The 22,789-nt window shown below is 34.3% G+C and overlaps 1 protein-coding gene across 2 annotated transcripts in view; it reads right to left on the bottom strand.

Annotated features, from left to right (window-relative positions):
- Positions 1-16,025: 16,025 nt before the first annotated feature.
- The window catches only part of Mhcl (Myosin heavy chain-like), a 260,663-nt gene continuing 253,899 nt past the window's right edge, over positions 16,026-22,789 (bottom strand). For both annotated transcript variants that reach the window (XM_085810468.1, XM_035365536.2), the window contains one exon: positions 16,026-19,151. In XM_085810468.1, the coding sequence (XP_085666594.1) occupies positions 19,064-19,151 (88 nt within the window). In that variant the 3' untranslated portion in view covers positions 16,026-19,063. The remainder of the gene's footprint in view (positions 19,152-22,789) is intronic.

Here is a 22,789-nt window from a genome sequence, read left to right as displayed (position 1 = left end):
GTAAAGATTGTAGAGACATTAGGTAATTTTTTGGAAGCTGGAGAGATGAAAAATTAGCAACCGCCTTCGCCGGGAATTGAACCACGAACATCTGGAATATACCGTCCCAGCGTGCAGAACCACTACACCACGAAGGAACGCTAGGAAAGCGGGAGAAATACCTTATTTACTCCCCTTTTTAAAGGGCGACTGGGTTTTAAGGGGACCCAATCGCCAAATCCTGGGTGTGAAAAATCCTCATCCAACACCCTTTTAGTTCGGGCGCCACTGTAGAGACATTGGATATTTTTTGGAAACCGGAGATATGAAAATTAGCAACCGCCTTCGCCGGGAATCGAACCACGGATTCCTGGAATACCGGCCTGTGCAGAGCCACTACACCACGAAGGCACTCTAGGAAAGTGGGAGAAATACTTTATAAGATATATGCGTTAGTGTTGCCTGTTGGCTATCATTAAATTAAATACGTTCTAATTTATTATAATGGTGTTCTTATTTAAGGAAGTATTGTCAATTAAATGTTTTTGAAATCGACCATTCAGTTTCGCTTTATTGTTTATTAAAATAATTAATCTACGAGATATATTATGTTTAGAAAACTTTTATCACTGTCTATTAGTGAAAGTATATTTTGTCGATAGGTGTAACAAGTTGGTGCATGTATTTTTCTAGATTTCTACAGAAAATACAGAGCGTGAAAATGTGGAGCGTTTTGTCCCATAATGGTAAAATATCCTTCATTTTTTGCTGCGCAGTATAGCTTCATAATAAAGAACTGATTTAACGAAGGAAGAATAAAGTATTTCTTAATTTATTAAGTATAAAAATATTAATTATCATTTATAACAAGTACTCCCAGTGAATCCCGGTGAATTGGCTAGCTGCATGGGCGTTTTCGTGGAGTTCCGCATTTATATCGTGTATACGAGCCAGTTTCTCTTAGAAAATCTTCCATGAAGGCATCCTGATTGCAGTAAGCGGAAATTCAAGTATGCTTTGAATAAAGATTGCTTTGATTTGCAATAATAATAATAAAAATAAGGTAGCCGCCTAGCAGTCAGCACATCCTCTCCATCTATGACTGCCTAAGACCAAAATTCTTACATTAAAGTCTTGACAGTCTAGGGTTTTTACTTATGTCCGGAACTGTATTTCGGATAGAAAAAAGATCCAGATTATTTATACAAGTGATTATAAAAATTGAAGAAATAAGATATTACTTTATACATAAAGAGAGGATCGAGCATAAACTTCAGATATGTTTTAACTGCGATACATTAAATTTCAGGATGAAATAAGGTAATTTTTGAAATCTTACCGCATAATTTCATCAATACATTAATTATAAGGTATTTCTCCCGATTTCTTAGCATGCCTTCGTGGAGTAGTGGTTCTGCACGCTGGGTTGGTATTTCATAGGTCCGTGGTTCGATTCCCGATGCACGCTTTGCTCATTTTTCACTTCTTCCTGTTTCAAAAATAACCTGATGCCTCTACAGTGGCGCCCGAACTAAAAGGGTGTTGGATGATGATTCTCTACACCCAGGATCTAGCGATTGGGTCCCCTAAAAACCCCAATTACCCTTTAAAGGGGGAGAGTATATAAGGTATTTCTCCCGACTTCTTAGCGAGACTTCGTGGTGTAGTAGTCAGCATACTCAGCGCGTAATTGAGAGGTTCGTGGTTCGATTCCCGGCGAAGGCGGCTGCTAATTTTTCATCTCTCCGCCTTTTTCAGTTAACCTAATGTCTCTACAACATTGTCAGGTATTATCTCCCTCCTTTCTACATGCTTTCCTGCTGTACTCGACGCGTATTTGAGAGATCCAGAGTTCGAGTCTCGACGAGGGCACCGCACATTTTTCATGCTTCTTGTTTAAAAAAAAAAAAAAAAAAAAAAAAAAACTAAGACTCTACAAATTGCGACCGCAATAATTCGTTACCACCAAGATTGGGCGATTGAGTCCCCTAATCCCCAGTCCCCTTTTAAAAGGGGGGAGTAAATAGGTTATTTTCCCCCTCCTTTCCGCATGCCTTCGTGGTGTAACTGGAAACATACTCGACATGTGTTCGAGAGGTCCAGGATTCGAGTCCTGGCGAGAGTACTGCACATTTATCATGTCTTCTGCTTTCCCCCCCCAGGGGTCGACGTAGAGAACTCTGCGAAGCTACTGGCTAGGATCTGTACCTAGGCAGTCTCGGCCACGGGGGTATAAAATTTATGAACTTGGTGGTTCTGAAGGCTCTGGGAAAGGTCACTTATTGGCCGGCCTCGGAGTCTGGCACGTCCTAGCGCGGCGTGGTTCTAGTAACCCGGGGGTCTCCCCTGGGGTCGCTGTGTAATGTCCCGCTGCTACGGGCTCGCCCAAGCGACTGGTAGGAGCATTAGACGACCGGTGCTGCCTGGTGTCGTATCCAGGTGGTGCGCTGCTCTCTTGGAGGGTAATAGTGGAGGTTGAACCTCCACGATGTGCCCAAAGAGGGAGTAGACCTGCAGTGGGATTGAGTTCTCGGAGCAGGGAAGCCAAAACTTATATTATCTTATGTCTTCTGCTTCAGAAGAACCTAATGACTTTACAACATCTTCGGAATAAATCTATGGAAGAACGCAGTTTACTTTTCAGTATTATAAGTAGTTTCGTTGATCGAGGTATTTGCTTTTTCATTTATTCATATTAACTTTTCGTTTAACGCATTTATTTAAAAAGCTTACGATTTTTTTAACACGGAAATTTTCATAAAATATCCTGGATTGACGCTCCTAAAATATGGTTACCTTATCTAAAGTTAAAACAAAAACACAGATTTATTATTTATTCTTTTAGTCAACAAAAGCTGAAAAATTAGTTAAAAATGATTCTTTGATCGCTTTCTTGGCATTAATTTTTACGAGTTTTTACCTGAAAGATTCTATTTGGAAGTTAGAAAAAGTTTTCTTGATTATAAAAATATATTTTTTTTCTCTTGCATTATATTCAGATTTGCAATAATGATTACTTTCATATTTACTTCATATTAGACTGCAACAACTAAAATTTCGTAGTTTGTTTTAAAATAAGATGTTGAAAAGTATACAAATATATAGTCAAATTTTAGAGTTATGCTTTTATTATTTACTTTTTTCCTCTTGTCAAATGAAAATGCTCTTTGACGTAATGTTTAATATCCAGCAATGCTATATATCGACGTTGGAATCTGTCATTCAAGCATTAATGTTGGGAATCTTAATGGTACATCTGTTGAAATGTACGATAATGCACAGTCCTCATACAAAAATGTACGAACAAAATGAAATATGTGAATTTTTTTTTGGATTTAGAGAAATAAATATTCTCCAACATATTCCGATACATACTGCCATTAAATGTAATGCAAGAATTCAAGATTAATTTTTGAACATACTGATTAGAAAATACTGAACATCCTACAACTAAACCTAAAGTCGATAACTTTGAGAGTTCATGAAAGAATAAATCACTGAATTATTTGAAATATAGTTATTATTTGACATTCATTATCACAAAGAGCATTATACAGCACATATAAAATCAAATTTACATTTTCTAAAAAAAAATTTACCAGAAGTTCGAGACAGGACTTCTCATATGCCAGTATTCAATGGCGACTGGTTAGCTTTTGTTTCATTGTTGCCACTGCCGGCCAGCATTATTCAAATGAATTCGAGTGAAAGGGAATCAAGTGCTCTTGAATTCTTGTATAATTCAGTTTTTAACTTTCTGTAGCATTAAACATTTTTGAAATGGTATTGCAATTGTTACGAATTATACTTAGTACTCATTTCCAAGTTCCAAGACACTTCTGCTGAATGATTACGTACACATTCCACACGGAAGATAAAAATAACTTACTCATCATCTACGGTAAACTTAACTAATCCACCCAGAAAGTTTAGTTTTGCAACTGAATTTGAAAATTATTTTCTTTTTTCAATGATCTTGTAACAAAAGAACAACCGAATTTTAACATTCTTTTGGAAAAAATCTCATCTTTTTTTTATCTCCTTGTTTTCAAGTCGTGCCACCATTCTAAACAAAAAAATGGGTGTGTATTGCACTTTAATTTTCAACGCTTACAAAAGTTTATTCCCTGTTTGCATGGTAAGTTTCAGCCCGGCGGGTGTATGGGCTGGTTACCCATACGCCTGCCATACGGTTTTTCCAAGGTTCAAAGATTCAACCTACTACCTTACTTTGTAGATCTTGGGTTTTCCCCATTGATAAAGAGACTGCGATCCAACTTGCCTTAGAAAGTCCTCAGCAAAGGTATACCTCCTAAGGCAGAAAACCTCAAATTTTTTGCCGTAATAAATTACCTAATTACCTTCATACATTATGCACTGCAATACCTTAATAATTTACCTACTTACCTACCTACATTTTATATCCCAGCATAAATAAAGCTCTTCGTCTCAGTTGCTATTGATAAAAAAATTCTCTCCGCCTACATATATTAACTATTGTCAGAAAAGGTCAAAGTTGTACCTCACGTATTAGGAACACCCATCATAAAAACTCCAACAAGCCCTAACTTTTACTTTTTCCCCAAACCCGTTTGTATGCTGTACGAATTCCAGAAATGTTTGACTTTCGTGTAATATTTAGTGTATTTAGTGTATTCATAATAAAATTAGTCGTGTTCTATTAAAGTAGCGGATTTGGGCCATAAATTCCTTATGTATTTACTGTAGTGCTACTCAGAGTGCCTCGCCCACATTGATCAGCAGGTAGAGAGTTCCGACTGGTCGATGATGGAATGAATAACGTTATTGGAAAACGAGAAGTCGCTCCTTATCCTGTATATATATATATATATATATATTTCAAGAAGTATAATAACGTAGTCAAAAAGTGCTTTTTGTTAAAAAAATGTAAGATATATAATAAACAAAAGATATATAATTTTGTTTGGGCGGCAATTAGACGACTTCTAATAGTCAGTTCTTGACCCTATATTTTTGAGAGGGGGATAAAAACAAATTTCATAATTATCTCTGACTTAAACTATTTTCCTTCATGAAAAGAAAATGCATAAAATTTTGCTCTAAAGTCTGTGTAAAAATTTAAATAGGCATGATAAAATTTTTTCAAAAGTTCGCCATGTCTACAAATGCGAATTTGAAAGCAATACGTATGTATAGTAGAACACGGTTTATACGTCTTTCAAATGACCATTCACAAGAGACGTAGAAATGAAAAAAATGCATAAACGAAATTTTAATTTATGTTGTGAAACATATTTGCTGCACAATTTTGATACTACTAACCACTACTGGTATTACACAATTTTATTATCATACTTGTAATTTGTTTGCCACTTCTTTGTGTTGCCTTTTCTGGCTCTGAAACTGTTGAGTTTCTTAATCAAAAAAGTGTTTATGTTTAAAACAGTATAAAACAGATAATAAAACGAATTCGAAATTCAAGATTCGGGCTTCCAGTGCCCATATTCGGGTGAAGGACGACTACGTTATTCAAAATTTGATGGCTCTAGGTATCTTTGTTTTTGTCATAATGCAAGAAACGTACCCGCATTCATGCAGATTCTTCATTATTTAATTTCTTTAAATATAATGCAGGGCGATAACATTTGGTTGCAACAATTTGAACAGTGATACAGCCGTTTGTAGTTATTCGACGCAAAATGTCGTTTCGAGACTAATGGTCTTTCTGATCTAACGCCCCTTTGGGCTAATAGTATCAATATTTCAAACAATTTTTTTATAATTAATATTTTTAAAATGATATTAATACAAATGTAATATTTTCAAAATCATAAGAATGCAAATTCCTGTTCGTAGTTATGTAAAATCGGGGAAAAAGTCACATTATTATTTGAATTGTCTTCTTTTTTACGCAAGAACATTTTAAGGCAAATTTTAACTTTTCTTAAAATAAAAAGTCTTTAATTGTCGTCTGATGTGTCCTTTGGTACTGAATCTTAAACAAAGCGCTGAATCGGATTCAGTTCTTGAAATGTTTTCTCCTCTTGTATGATTACACACAAAGAAATTTGTGAGGGTGCCCAATGCAGTAGATAGCATTTTGAAAAGAAGGTGGGATTATTTATTCAATTTCTTCTTCATCCCCGTTACTTAAATGTTCATCTAGTAAAATGTTTTCAATCAGGTCGTCAACTGTGCATAAATCTGACGTCATTACACTGGAATCACAGTTTACGTATTTCTCGCTTGTAATGCCTAATCGCAGTAGTTTATAATCTTCTTCATCCATAATCACAGTTTTATCATCATTCTTATCGTCAACACTTTGGCTCTAAACTTTGGGCTCTAAAATCCCCTTTAATGAATCAATTTTTAATTGTTTATAGTTTTATTCAAGACTAGGCAAGTGAAATCATACTTATAGTATATAATAGTATATACTCATAAACTACTGAAATTTTTCTGCGAATTTCCTGTAATTATATATAGAATCAACCTTCTCCTGTAGAACATTTTGAAATTTTTAATGACACGCAGATCTAAAGATTGTCCTGCACTCACTAGCCCAATTTGCTGGGAAGAAAACAACTTTCGCATTTTAAACGAAATCTGTTACAGAAATCTTAAGGCGGTAAACCGATCCATAAAAAGTAAAATTTTGCGGTTTCGTCTCCTCATAGTTTTTTCTACTAAGGCCATTTTTTAAAAACGTCCGTAGTCATCCATACTTTCTTAGTCGCATTAGATACTACTGGTAGAATTTTAACATGTTTGAAGCGCGTAGATTTTGTGACTTTACTATAACTAAACGAGACATTTTTCTCGTAACAAAGTAAATTTGCACAAAGTAAGACAGCTTTACTTAATTCCATGGCACTGGTCACTTTTGAAAGCTAGGGTCCTTGCAGGCATAAGTTTAAAAAAAAAAAACAGCAATTTCATCAACATTAAAAATATCTTTTAATTCATATCCATCTATTTTAGTGGATGAATTCTTGAACCATTCTTAATGCACTCAACAGGAACGCATTTCGATTCTCCATTTATTATATGACGTAAAATTCCACGCCGCAGTTTAAATTTATTCAGCTATTCTGTTGAAAAGCAAGTTTCCTTCACATTCAGTCAAAATGTTAGTTCTTTTGACTTCTCGATTAACGTGGGACCATTCACTGGAATATTGGGTGCAAGACTAAACAAAAAATTTTACTAAAATCGCATCGACCTTAAGAAATTTTCCATTTTGAATAGGTACTTTCTTTGTAGCGGGCCGTCCACAAATTTTAGCTCTGTACAATTCTTTCGTTACCATAAACAACCATTTTTAGTGTTGTCGCAGGAAAATCCAGGTTTTTTTGCCAACTCAACTTTGTCAAACTATTCTCATCAAATTCTTTTTAAGATTTGAATTTTATCTTTTAACGAAAGTGCCTTTCGCTTTCGTGACATTTCGTATCAGTTAATTCCGCACCACCTAATTGCTTGAGACTGCATCCTATTCAGAATAAAAAAAATACCTATTTTTCCGTTCAAGTATCTCTTCTATTCATGAAGTGGTTTTCAACTCCTGTACCAAACTGTGATTGCTCAAACCTTTGTTTTCTTCTCCCATTCCCATTTGTGGGGAAATACTTGAACGGTGGGACTGCGAAATGTAGCAAAAACGACGTATAATCAAAGTTATGCGACGTATAAAAGAAATGCTTTACTATTAAAATAAACGGGGTTGAATATAAACCAAGATGGAATATACACAAAGAATGTTTATTTATTTATACAAATGCCCGACATTTGGCCACTGAGCCATTAGTCTTCATCTTGCTTCCCAATACTTAAGAACAATAGAATTAAAAGATAACAGCGCTGTACATTAGTCAATATGCTCCTTATCCATGTATTTACAAAGAGTACGGATAGAAGAATCCTTCAGTCGAATTTTAAAAATGGTCATTCAGACAGACAATCGTGCCAGTCAAAAGACGAATTGACGCCACGACTACAAGACGAGGAAAATCTGTAATAATTGGTTTTGAACTATTAAGACACTCCCAGGCCTTTCCCTTAGCTATATTTGGTAGGTAGGAGGCAAACCACCTCTTAAATTCTAATTCAGTTAGGATTTTGCAGAATTAAATGTCATATGGTTATTAATGGTTTGTAGAATAGTCTTTCCTTCGCCAGCAAAGTGGCTCTTTCATTTCCCTCGATGCCACAATGGGTAGGAATCAATGGAAGACAATTGAGTCAGCCAAAGTGTTGAGGTTCGTTCCTACATTTCTTAAATCCGTTCGGAAGGGCAAAATTTATTGTTGGAGATAGCCTGCAAAGCGGCTTTGCTATCGGACAAAATAACATCCCGAAGGATATTACTCTTCCGAGCGCTTAATTGAATCAGAGCAACAAAAATAGCCTCAACTTCACCATCAAAACTGGTAGTATCTCTTTCCACTGCTCTATAGAATGCAAAATGGTTACAATAGTTTCCTACACCAGCTCCAGCGCCTCGCACAGTCATGGATCCATCTGGTGCCTCTCTCAAAGATGGGTCCAGTACAGAGCTGACTATGTTGTCTATGGTTGGAGCTGGTCCTAATCACATCAATGAGCAGCTCCAAGCACTCATTTTGGGTTATTATTTGGAGTTATGGCAAAGCTTGTGGGGGCTATTTGCTAGGGAAAGATATTACGACCAAATCTGAATCTATTTCTATCAGGTAAGCTTTATTATTCTCAACTAATTCACAGTCATCGAAATTCAAAATTTGCTTACTTGTTTATCCAATACCCTGGCTGTTGGTCTCGTAATTCTTCTGGGTTGTACAGTCGACAACTTCATCATTGAATAATATAACATTTTATAATTTAATAACTGCAATTAGTATGCTTAATACATATTTATACAGAGATACAGATGTCGCTGCATGTTTATGATACTACATATCATTCTCAGCTTTACTCTTCTCCCTGCAATCAAACACATTCCGCATCTAAATCAAAATTCATAAACTGGTATCAGGCCGTCTCCCTAATCCATCCTTTTTGTCTCGGCAAAGTTTTAGTTCCATTAGCAACAAGAGGTTTGTCTTAAGTGTGAACGTTTTACGGAAAACGGCCTTATATTCATGTTGAATATAGGAAAACCCACGAAAATTCCCAAGCAGCCAGCTCGTTCACTGAGATTTGAATTACTAGTATTCAGCGATTCTACTACTCTGCCGCTGGTGGCCCATAATCTCGAACTGATATAACCAAATAGGGAGGATGAAAATAATCAATAAGAAATTTGGGTGACCTCAGCTTACAGACTATCCTTCAGATATACACGTTTTCAATGACAGGCTGCTTCTGGGCCAGAAAGCTATTGAAGAAGGATTACAATTATAAATACAGTAATAGCTCGACTATATTCAAATGGCTTGGAAAATGCTAAATGGCAATTATGAGAATTCTGGATACATAAAATGTATAATTCATGGTAGAAAGGCCAAATAAATAACAAAGAAATTTTCAGTCTAAAATTATAAATACAGTTATTTATTTGTTATGAAAAATCTACATTTAAAATTATGTAAGTTTTTGGGGAGGAAAAGCATTTTAGACATAAAAGTAAATGTATTTTCATGGGATTTAAATATATAATAAAATGTCTTAATCAATTATAAAATCTCGTTCACCATCAAAGTTAGCGGAGATCCTGCTAAACTTGCACGAGCCTTACCGTAAAAGGTTAGTAGTATATTGTTACGGATTTGGTATTTAAATAGCTAATGTTAGTTGAATTATAAATTAAATTGTTTTATTCCCCGTGCAGTGCAGCGCGTGACGAATATTAAAAGATAGCTAAGCCGGAAAATTGAAAATACAAGAGCGCGTCCATTTAACATTTAATAAATATCTCTTTTTTGATTTCGAGAAAGTTCCAGAAAATTCTCGCACGCGATTTAAAAATCTTATAAAAGGAGAAAAACCTCTCAATTCACTTGTTGTTGTTATTTTGGGTAGTTAGTTAGTTTGTTGTTGTTTTAAGAGTTTGTTTAGAAAACTGCTCTTGTTGACTGTAGCGAATTCGCGGATTAGCTTTCTCTAGCTATTTTGAATTAAGTTCTCTTGAACGTTTCAGTAGTTAAACGATAACTACTGTGAGCTATTGTAATACTGAACGAATATCTGAGGAAACTTAAGCATATTTGTTGTGATAATAATAAATTTTGTTCATTTTTTCATCGGACTTGTGAATTCAGTTCGTAACGAACCCGTACGCACGCAACAATATTTAATTACATAATCAACATATACAAGTTACGGAAAAAGGATATAAAAAAACTTTAATCGCTTATCGTAATTTTTTATTCCATCGCCATTGTTTATCCATTTTCAAATTAAGTCATGTGACGTTTCAATTTACGCAACTTTTCTGGGTGCCAGGATCGCATAATTTAAAAAATATTCCACTGCATGCGTTCCATAGAAGATCGGGCTCAAAATCTCAAATCATTTTTTTCAAAATACAAAATGAAAGATGACAGCTTATATCTTTCTTTACGAAAACTAAACAGGTTTATCGAGAATTAACGAGGTTTACACAAAAACACAGCGAAGGTTTGACGACTGTTGCGCCGTCACGGCGAAAATGTTTGAACAGGAAAGATGTAAATGAGCAAGTGTCCCGTTACAAGGTGAGGTGTGGTGTGGTGTATTTAATTATGGCAAAGCACACTAGGGTTATCTGCCTAAGGGGAGGGATGCTTTCGTGGAGGACTTTCTAAGGGAGACTGGCTCGTATACACGTTACAGATGGGGAAAACCACGAAAACACCCATGCAGCCAGCCCGTTCGCGGGATTCGAACCTCGGAACGAACTACCAGTGTTCAGCGACTTTACCGCTCGGCCGCTGGTGGGTGGGCCCCCGTTACAAGGAAGAATTCTTGGAATAGTATGGTGGGGTACAACATCGTCTGAAAGAAAGCCGAGTAACTGTATTCACATTTTAGATGTAATAAAAGCAGAATTCCAAATAGTAGTTTTGTGTGTGCTTTATGATGCCAAACCTCTCATCTGCGTAATTTTCTTTTGGGAGGGGGAAGGAATTCTACAATATTCTAGTTATTTGAATGCCAGTCGGAATTTTATAGCAATTAAGAGACTATTTGATTATCTTTGTTTCTATAATCACATTTCTTAATTAAATTTTCGTCTACTCATTCATAATATTCTTACTCTAACTAGCAAAGAGTAAACAATATTTTTTCATTATTTCCCTAGAATACTTTTATTTTTAGTATACCTTGGAAAGGTACATAAAACAATTACAGGAGGTTTCGCTTAATATGACCATGTCTGTCCATGATTGTTTTGATAATATTAAGCAAATGGGAAAAATATCCTTCAAAATATCGACGGGATTGAACTGACATAGCTTAAAAACATAAATACTTACTTTCTCAGGATTTCAATCAGAAGGGAAAAGTCATTAACAGTTGACTGTCTGCAACTATTACGCAAAAGTTCACTTATGAATTGTTTATGTTCCTGGAAATTACTTGATCAATGTTGTACTCTTAATCATAGAGCTCTCGTTTTTATCATTTATTAAAAGGTTGGCATACAGTTTTTTAAAACCTTTTCTGAGACGCGGTTTCAAGATATGGTCAACAAATGATGCAGAACATCAAGAAACCTTGTTTTCTTGATTTTATATCCGTATCCTATATGCTATAAAGGGTTCCAACACTCATTTCATGATGATAATGTTCTTTCATAGCTTTCCAGTGATCACATTAAGAGCGACAGTTACACTGTGAGCTGTTCAATTATCAATACGCAGGAGGATATCTTTCTTCAACTTGGTTATCTCATTTCGAAAAAGTATTCATTAAAAGTTAAAGATGTATTTCGAGTTTTTGAATTATATTTATGGTCTATTGGTAAACTCTACATTTTTTTAAAACATCGGAGTTCGTTTTTCTTCGCTTCATCATAGTTTTCTTTTCTTTGACACATACTGAAGCAGCATAAAACGGCCATAAGATCATCTCATTTTTACATCTTTTAGAATTTTCAGTCTGAAATAAAAATGCATCTCGAGGCAACTGTTTCGTCGGCATTATAAATATTTTAAGGACGTTCGTAGACAATTTAGGCCTATTTATTTTACTACCTATATTCCTGCAGTACCTTACATGCGTTTGTATGTAAACCGTGTTTTCTCATTTCTTTCATCAGCTAGCATCACATTCGTCTCATGTTTTCATTTTGATTTGCTAATAATATGTTAAGGATTCTTCAAAATCTTGTATATGAGGGGTTGAGAGCAGCGTTTCGTTTTCAGGAGTTGATCACAGCGGTTTAACAAGTCGACTTTATTGCTCAGACTCAGATCATTGTCTTTTGCTAGTTTTCATGATAAAAATGACTAAACAGAATAAAATAATCAACATTTTACTAATAGAATATTCATAAGAGTGCAAAGCTTAAAACAAGCGAAGATATGTTTAGGCGCGAAAAAACAAGGTTATCTAGAATTCTGCTCCATTTTGCCCAGTTGATCTTTCTGAAACTTGGAAAACAGACTTCTTTGTACATAGTTGCCTTGAATCAAAATCAAGCTGCTTAGTGATGTCTTTTTCATTTGGCAATTTCTACAGGGTGTTTCGAAACTTATCGTTAAAATTTCGTGGGGAGGTAGGAAAACGCAGTGCGATTCACATAGGAAAGTGTGTCCGCAAATTCGCTGTGCGTGTTCAACCAGTCTACAGCTCGCCCGACCACTCCCGCTGTCATCAGTGTACGAGCTGACTTATTAGTGATAAGATGAATCGTTTTACGAATCAAGAGCTAGCGGATATGCATCTCGCATATGAGGCAGCTGGCGAAAGCGGCCGTCGAGCTAGACAAGTTTACGAAGACCCATACCCCAACAAAAGAATACCGCAGCATCAAATCTTTGCATGTGTGGCATCGCAGTCTGTGCGAACGTGGTTCACTACGCAGCAACATGCAGGATACGGGAAGAAGACGACTGACGCGGACTGTCAACGTCGCAGAACAATTCCGACAGTCTATCATATAACTCTGATTGGTGTAGAACCTAGGTCGGAGGTCCATGCGACTGCGTTTCAGTCTATCGAAGATAATCCGAATACCAGTACACGAGCTATTGCTCAGCAGCTTGGGGTCTCACACTTAGCAGATGCTGCACGAGGAACGTGTGCATCCTTACCATCTGCAAAGGGTGCAGTTACTGCATCTTAACGATACATATATATTCTATATATTGCATTTATTAGCATGTATCTATCATGTCAAATAACTTAATATTTCTATTTTATCGGCTGGTTCTTCGTTTTCCTGACTTCAGTTACCCTTTTGTAAATTGCCACAACTCATCTTATTCACCTCATGTATTTCTGAAAAATTCTATTCCATCTCATAAGTGTAGTTATATTACCAGTGTCCTCTTTTATAATAATCACTTTATCTAATTCCTTACTTGTATTTCACCGAATGCTTCGTACTACCTTATATTTTTAATGTATTAAAAAACTTTCTTACAGCATTTCATGTCACCAGCTCAAACCACTTCCCAGATGCCCTGGCATTTTCACCCCCTCGACTTGTTTCAAGCATAGTTAATGTTTGGCCTAAATTCTGCACATTTGATATAAAATCATTGCTTAAATCTTTGTCTTTTATCTTATATTCGACAAAATTATAAAATACCCAAATTAGTCGATTAGGGGTAGGGCCTTCGGCACAGGTACCCTGGTGCTAGCACCTTCTACCGTAAAACTTGAATCCTAACGATTATCCGAAGTGTGTGGAATTTGCACAATGGTTCATGCAGAAAGGTGCCACGGACCTCCGTTTTCCAGCTTCTGTCCATTTTACAAATGAAGCTTCATTCACTCATGAAGGTGTGTTCAATATACATAATTCACATGTGTGGGCTGGAATCATTGGTGACTGTTTATGGGACTTTACTTCTAACCGCCCCGATTCGACGGCAGGAAAGATTTAGTCTTTCTCGAGACAGAATGACTTACTTTTCTGGGCACTTTTCCTGCGCATACCCACCGAGATATGGGTATCACTGACAGGGCTCCAGCCACCCATGTCACCTGATTGCCCATGGATTTTTGGTGGGGCTTCACAAAAGAATATGTGTAACGAGACTCCCGTCGACAGTGAAATGGACCTTGTTGCACAAATAGTGGCTGCCGCAGGAACTGTCCATGATATGGCAGGCGATTTTTAAAATGTTCGGTGGTCAATGCAACGGCGCTATGAATCCTGTGTTCGTGTAAATGGTCGCAATTTTGAGCACCTATTATGAACCTTTAATTTAACCTTGTTGGAATAAAGGTCACATTGTTACCACTTAACCGTACTGTTTCTTTGATTTAACTTTACTTTATTTTGTTCATGTAGATGACGTTTTCCCCCAGGCAACATTTTCCCACATCTTGAGGGACCATTGACGATACTGCGGTGCCCATGCTAATTGTTGCACCATGTTTTGTGTAGTCAGCAGAAGGGCTCTTGCAGAACATTGACTCCTGTACCCGACTGAGAGGAAATGGCTTTGTATAGTGTGGCAGCTTACATGTTGCTGTTCACCAGCATTAAATTGAGATATGATCTCTGCACTGTGGCCCGTCTATCTGCTGTTACAATGCGGACTAGGCAATGATGAAACTCGGTGATCCACATGCTGTTATCTGCAGTAACTGACCATGGCAGGGATGGTTTTACTAGAATCGACATACTCACGGTACACCCTTGACACAGTGGTGCATGAAAATTTGACACTCTGCACTACTTCCAAAATGGAGTGACCCATTCATCGGGCTCTGCCGATTTAGGCATGAACAAATGTGCTTAGGTCAGTACTCTTACTCATTTTGCTTTTGACTATTACTGATACTGCGAACAGAGCTCTTTATCTTGTCAAACTGATGCTTGCATCATTTACAACTCACTTCCAGGCTTGCACACAGCTCAAAATTTGCATAATGCCAGCAATCCGTAATTCTGTTGCTCTTCAGGATATAGCTTCATAGTCAAGCTTTTAGAATTTTTAATTGGTAATATGCAAATTGCATTTTTTGTGTTCACTTGAAATAAAAAGTGGACTTAACAAACAAACAAACATAAAAACAAAAGAAAAAAAAAAAAAAAAAAAACTTGGAACAACACATGTGACAGCTCAAGTGATTTAAATTAGTATTATTTTTGTAATTATGTATAAATGGCATGCTTGTATAATAAAGTGAATATTTAAATATTTATTTGAAAATTCCTTAATTTTCATAATACTGAATTTTGAGTCTTATTGTCCAAATGGTTCTCAACACCCACTTACTGACACTGACCCTTGAGAGTGCTCACAGTGGGCAATTATGGATTAAAATAATATCAGAGTCCCTTATTTTCATGGAAACAAGAAAGAGTACACTGATGTGTACTCTCTCTCGTGATTTTGGTTTATTTTATATAACAGTATGTGTAAGGCACTGCAGCTTACATCAGGATAGGCTCCAGCATTTTTGTTGCCCTTGCTGATCAGTAGAGTTGACACTCTACATAAATTAAACATACTAATAATTCAGAGCAAAACCTCTATTAATTGTTATTCATAAGAATTCTTAGATGACTCTGCCACCTATGCTTAAAGTTAACACTAGTATACAATACACTCTGTTATCACTTTGGTTTTGGTAATTTCTTTCATAATTACTATTAAACCTGTGCTTATGTATGTTACATTAAACTCCTGTGTGCTTATGTATGTTACATTAAACTCCTGTGTGCTTATGTATTTACATAAAACTATAGCTTTTGCAATCTTACATATGAACGGCAAGACTTGGAAAGCATTACCCACCAATGTAAGGAACAACTGCATTTGTAAACTAACTGTAAACCACAAGGAGGGAAGTCTCATCTAAAGCAGCTGAAATATTGACTAAAATTTCAAAGTGGTCAAGATAACATAAATAAAAGAAAAAGCTTAAAATTACTGGCTTATTGCATAAAAACATCATTTCCAAAATGAAAAGACAAATTCATTCAAAAAAAAAAAAAAAAAAAAAAAGGTTTTTATTGCATTAGAAAACAAAAGGAGTGTGCACAATATCTGTATCTCACTCCATATTTGAATGTATAAACTCATTTATACAAAATATATAAAAAGACGATGCACACTTCTAAATGACGTGAGCTACACTGACACAACAATAAATTCTTTCTTTCACAAAATGGCAAGTTTTGGCAAAAGTATATATTGTACCTGAAAGCCTAAATAAAACATTCATAATAGCATTCCTTTCACTTAACTTATGCTTCAGAGGTTTCTTATTGAATGCTTTATTCTGCTTTCAAATCACAAATGGCTTTAAAAAAATTGTTTTCATTCTTAAGACAATTAACATGTGAATCAATGACTCATTCATAGGATTCTGAGTCATACATAATTATAACTTTCCAATTAGAACGACAAATTTGCATTTAAGGAAGAGCAGCTTGATTGACGTATTTTGATATGCATACAAAATTTAATTGCTTGTTATTTGAGTGTTATATGAAATTAAGAGTATTTATTTTAAGAAATTTAAAGTACAGAGAAGTAGAAAATTCAGTCTTGAATAATAATAACAATAATCTTAGTACATTAAATTACAATATATTTTTGGAATAACTGGGAAGGGAGGGTATTATTACAGTTACTTCCATTTTAAAACTAAAAAATTTTGCTCAAAGTGAAGAAATTATAAAATGCAGCCAAAAAAAAAAAAAAAAAAGGGGGGGAGGGGGGGAAAGAAAAAAATAAATATAAAAAATTCAAAGTCGTATCCTTTTTTTGATTAAAAAAATAAAGAGTCTATATTAACTTTCATCAGAATGTTGTTATAAATCAATTTGAAACTAAAAGGGCCAATTTTAGGCATCATCCCAATTACATACAGATGTAGTTAGAAATAAAATAACAAAAAGTAAGTATACAAAAATGCAGAAGTAGAATTAAAATTTTACCTTGCTGGCAGGAAGATTTGGAAATTTGTATAAATAAAAGATATTAAATGAAAATAAAGAAAGAATTACCTATACAAAATTTTAAAATATTTACATTCATTTGAAATGCATTCCATTTTGTTATAAAAAAATTATGTAACAATATTTTAAATGCAGACAAAACTACTTGATGACTCTCGTGAAACAGGGATATCATTTTTGAGAAAAAACAATATACTTTTGCCAAATTTAAATTTTAACTCTAACCTGAATATAAGGGAGGAAAATCTGAATTCAGTCATAGATGGAATCTTTACATAAATTCTAATGTCTTGCAAAAACTGAAAATTAACAAACCTTTTTTGTTTTGATGGCAGTACACAAGGAACAGAAAATAATAAGAACACATGCAAATGGAAGAAGATTTATATGTAAATATCATTTAACTACTAAAAAACAATATATATATTAATTTGCCTTTTTTTATATTCAACAGCACTCGGAATACACATAACACAAATGATTTAAGTATCTCATCCACAACTAGGACAACATTTATATATTACTCGCACCTCACCCATTTCTTTGCTTTGCCAAATGTTTCAGATGTGCCAGCATGTCAGTTTCAAAAGCATCAGCAAATCAAAGGTTAAGCACCAAGAAACATCGGGGAGGGGGGGGGGTAAACCTATTAGCTTGTACTTGATATATAAACATTTACATCATAGTTAATGTTCTGAAACTTTAAAACAGCATATTTTTGCTATTGCAGTTACAATAATCAGTTAATGCTATCAAAAGAATAAATTTCAAATATATTTATATTGTCGGTAAATAAGAAGAACCATTATTTAATTATATATTTCTTTGTAATATTTTATTTCAATAATGCCTTTTAAAGCTTACTGTCAACATTAATTACTTTATATGCATTAGTACAAGGGCTATCAGATGATATAACATTCTCATTTATGATTTATAATAAATAATAAAATTGGTAAAACTCCTTATTACCACTACATAACATTCATTTTCATACCTTTATTATTTATATTCGAGAATTTTATTTGAAAATCATTTAATAAAAATACATGAGAGTACCGAGGTAAGTTAAAAATATAAGTGACAAAAAATATATAATTTATCAACTGAAAAATATAAGTGACATAAAAATATAAATTTATCAGCTATTATTATTATCAAATTTGTTAACCTATTGTGCTCACATCAAGTAACGTCAACAATAATATAAGCACTCAAAAAACAGTAATGTTTCAAAATATTGCAAGAAAAATCAGGTAATTCAAAAATATTATTTTTCAACACATTTTTTTTAAATATAAAGTATAAATGCAACTCACTTTTCATAATTAATTTTAAAAAATGAACATATTAATGAAGTAAAAATGTAAAAGGATCATCACAGATACTCAGCCATTGAAGTCTTCCATTACGACACAAAAAGCATATTAAATAAATATAATATCTTGAAGAGGAAGTTAAGTTTACAGTTTCTTTTATATATATATATATTTTTTTGAAGTAACACCATACAAGTTTATTTTATACAATGTCGGTTATGGAATACAGATGAAAGCCTTTTAACAACATAAACATGTTTAAAACATCTGCTAGGAGTTCATTTCTTTTGCTAAAGTGCAATATTCATACGAAAGTATGCACATTATTTTATTTGCCCTGGAATTACAACTGATAGCCATATTTCTTATATATGAGTGTAAATAAAAATAACAGTACATAATATTTGAATTTGCATAGTTTTTACATTATGTACACAAAATTATCAATATAATAAAAAGATTGTAAAATGTATTCTTAAAACATTTATGACTAAGAAGGAGGAAACCCAAATGAATAGTATAATAAATAGAAACTTTATGCTTGCACAACTCTGGCAGAAGCTGTTTTCAAAACACAATAGGCTATAAAAAAACAGCGCACCAAAGAAAGGCAGTATTCTACCATTTAAATACTTGAATGACCTCCGGCCCTCTGTGATGACACAGTCCGTGGCCAGCCACTTTGCATTCTCAGTTGGGGCGGAGGAAACGGACTGGTCCAAAATTAACTTTACACTGTTTCATCATGATCTGTGTCAAGAAGGTGGCTGGAATTGTTCACCCCAGAAAATCCATTGACGTCCTTCTCAGCATCATTCCTTAAAAAAAGAGGAAAAAAAGCAAAAATTAAAGACTGTCTTTAGAAGACGGATAAACATAAAAAGGAGGTTTATTAGCTTGACTAACATAAGTTCTCCTGAAGGCTATTATTTCCCATAAACAGGTATATTATTTACTTAATCTTTGCTCCCAACATTGTATATTATTTAGGAAATTGATTTACTTGCATAATTTTTCTATCACAAGAACTACTGGTTTTAAAAAATTCTCAATTAGTGTTCTCTGTATCTTCATTCAAATTTCAAAATTCCATCTTTCTCTTTCATGCAGAAATGTAAACTGAGCTTCAGGTGATAACATATTGCAAACTGGGCACTTGGGCGAAAATTAGTCCTATCCTAATCAAATATATTAAACGGTAAATTAACAACATAGAATAATGATACAACAAAGTTCCATAGAATAGCAAAAATAATAAACTACTTAGTGGAGATTAAAAAGGAAGGAGGGGAACTGGGGACACCAAATGTAGACAACCTTCTATACATTGTCTTTCACAATGCATTCAAAAAGAAAAACTGAGAAGTTTAATACCGCATGTGTGTAGGGGGACTTGTCCTTCTTCCAAAAGTGCAATATAGCTTGCACAGTTGAAATATTCCTACTGTCTCTCTCACGGGATATACCGTATTTGCTGGGGTATAAGATGCACTTCTTTTCTTTGAAAATAAGTATGAAAAATGGGGTCTGCCTTATTCTTCAATACTCAGTTTTTGATTACATTTATTTCAGTTTGTAAATGGGTCAAAGCTTCAGGGAATGCTGTGAAAACAGAGACAGTGGTTAAATCATTGAAGAAATGTGCCATTAGTTATGCACTGAATGGTACAGAGGACGATTTGTTGTATGAGGACTCAGATGCTGATTTAGAAGAAGTTTCAAGTGACTTTTCATTTAGCTCTGGAAATGAGTGTCTGGATTCTGATGAAGGTGTCCTTTCCCAGATAGATTAGATATTTGCAGAAAGTATTACTTTGTATTTATATTTATATTTAAAATATTGTAAATTCATTATAACGATCCTTAAAGTTTTATCCTTCAAAAATATGTATGAAAAGAGCGGTGTGTCTTATATGCCAGCAAATATGGTATTTAATGTCATCAGAACACGATGAGCCGCAATACTGCGCCCCAGTTACCTGTATACAGACATCTTGCTTTCACGGTAAAATTTTTAGGCAAATCTAAAGTGTGACAAGAAGAACATTTAGGAAAATATTACTTCAGTTCATCAAACATGTATAAGCAGTGTCATATGTAGTTATACTGCAAATTTTAAATTCCAGGTGTTAAAATATAGTAGAAAGAATTGTGTTAAACTCATGACAACATAGTTTGGGATTCACCACATTTGATCAGATATTAGAGGAAGCAGGAAAACTTATTAGTAATTGATCATGATCTGGAAAAGAAGAGTTGTTACATAATTAAACAAAGTATATAACACCTATTTATACACTCATTTTAATCAAATAAGCTCTTTCTTTCCATTCAAAATGTGTTTACATTACTTAATTAATACCTTTGATTTTCAAGCTATGAAATTAAATAAAAAATAGGAAGGAGTAATTAGAATAAGAAGAAAATACAGTATAATTTTAGAGAAATGCCATAAATTACAATTTCTCCATGTGTTTTGCAGCTCAGAAGACAATATATTGAATAAAAAAACATACAGAACAATTTAAGTTTCTGCTTCACATAGAAGTAATTTCTATCACATAACAAAATATATTTTAAAACACTACATCTCACATACTGTGCTATGGTTCTTTATAATGAAAGAAATTGATAAATAAAATATTTATATAAATGTTATGTTCCTTTATTAGTTTATGGAGTTAAACTTATTTTCCAAAATGTCTGAATAATTATCAAATCTTGCTGGTGTAATTAGTTAAATATCATCAACTATCTTTTGCCTCTGTAAGTAATGCAAGTTAGAGTTGCTCATCAGCAGCAGAATAATTTAAAAACACATTTGTATAACAACGGTGTTTCACTGATACAAAGAATTTTTCTATGACACAGAAATAACTACAAAATAAAGTAAAAATAAATTCAGAATTATGTTGAATCATATTTGAGCATAATGAGCAGCAACACTACATTCATAATATAGATAGTTTGAACATGCACATGCAGCACTCTGTTATCAGTCTGTATTACAGATTGATATTAAAACTACCATGCATAACTGTATCTTTGTCAGAAAACATAGTATTATTTATTTGGACAAAAGAAGTGAACTTGCTGAAATTTCTAGACTTTGTATGACTTCATGAAAAACTTATGAATGAACAGAAAGATGTAAAAGGTTAGAACAACCAATGAAGAACACATGCAATCAAAGAAGCTGGATCTAGTCAGTCAGCAACACAATGCACATCAGCCCAGGCTAGCACATCAGAGAAGACCAAGAAATTAAATTACCTGCTCTTGCAGTGTTTCTGGAAATCAGATATGGATCTGGTATACTGGATCATACACGAGTGTGCAAAAATTAAGGGCAAGGCTGAGAAATTAGGATGAAAGTGGAACAGAGCAACAGAATAGACCAAAAGATTAATTAGGAAATAGAATAGGGACCAGTACAGTAGGATATGCACATGACTTAAAGAAGTGTGAGAAGGGGTTATTGCACACGAGCAGTGTACATTTAGCAATTTGGTGAAAGCTACTGTATGATGTACAATGATTTCAACGATGTCGAGTTACTACTGCTATATGATATGGCTCACAGGTAATCCAGGAGATGTCATCTGGATGACTTTACGTTTTCGAGATTGCATCACTGGAAAACTGGAAGAAGACTAAAGTGTGACAAGTGTGGCAGAGGTGTTTGGGATCACTCACAGCATTGTTTCACAAGCCTGGAAACGATTTTCAGCTTTTCAGAGCTACTTCTTCAATAAAGTGCCTTTTTATCCTTTTTGATTCCTTGTCAGGATTATTTTGCTCTTTTGTCCCATATTTTCACATCTTGAGGTATGATTTGAGTCAGTATGGATTTTGATGATTTGAGTCAGTGTGGAACAATTTTGCATAATGTTATATTTGAAAACTGTCTCAGCCTTAAATTTTGCACACCAGACTGTAAAATGTAAGGAAACCATCCTAATCCTGTTACTGAAGATGACTAAACTAAGAAAAATCTTCTGCCAAGAAAGTCCTATTGATGCTCTTTTGAGATATGAAAGTCTCTCTATTCTGACATATTTTCCAAGAATAGAAACAAAGTCAAATAGTGCAACATGTACTACATTTAGAGAGAGAGAAATTTGGAGTAAAGAGGAATAATCTCAAAAACAATCAAGCTACATAATGATATTACAAACGCCACAACAACAGAGTCTGAGCAACAATTTTGGTAAACATCCTTCACATCTTTTATAAAATCCCAATCCAGAATAATGGTCTTCAAATTGTGTTCTTGTTAGGTTCCATTAGGTTCTAAGCAACTGCTCAACAGCAGTGCTTTCAAACTGTGTTCTGTACAATTGCAAATCAAAATCATGATTCAAAAGAATTTTTGAATACTATGCAGACAGCAAAACTTAACATCTAAAACAATTAATTAAATAATATTTTTTTATGTCTGTTGTTAGTATTACCC

This window comes from Stegodyphus dumicola, chromosome 2, assembly GCF_044657685.1.
Source record: "Stegodyphus dumicola isolate Sdum_Otavi_A_Nest chromosome 2, ASM4465768v1".
Taxonomy (NCBI): Eukaryota; Metazoa; Arthropoda; class Arachnida; order Araneae; family Eresidae; genus Stegodyphus; species Stegodyphus dumicola.
This window is presented reverse-complemented; position numbering and strand designations above follow the sequence as displayed.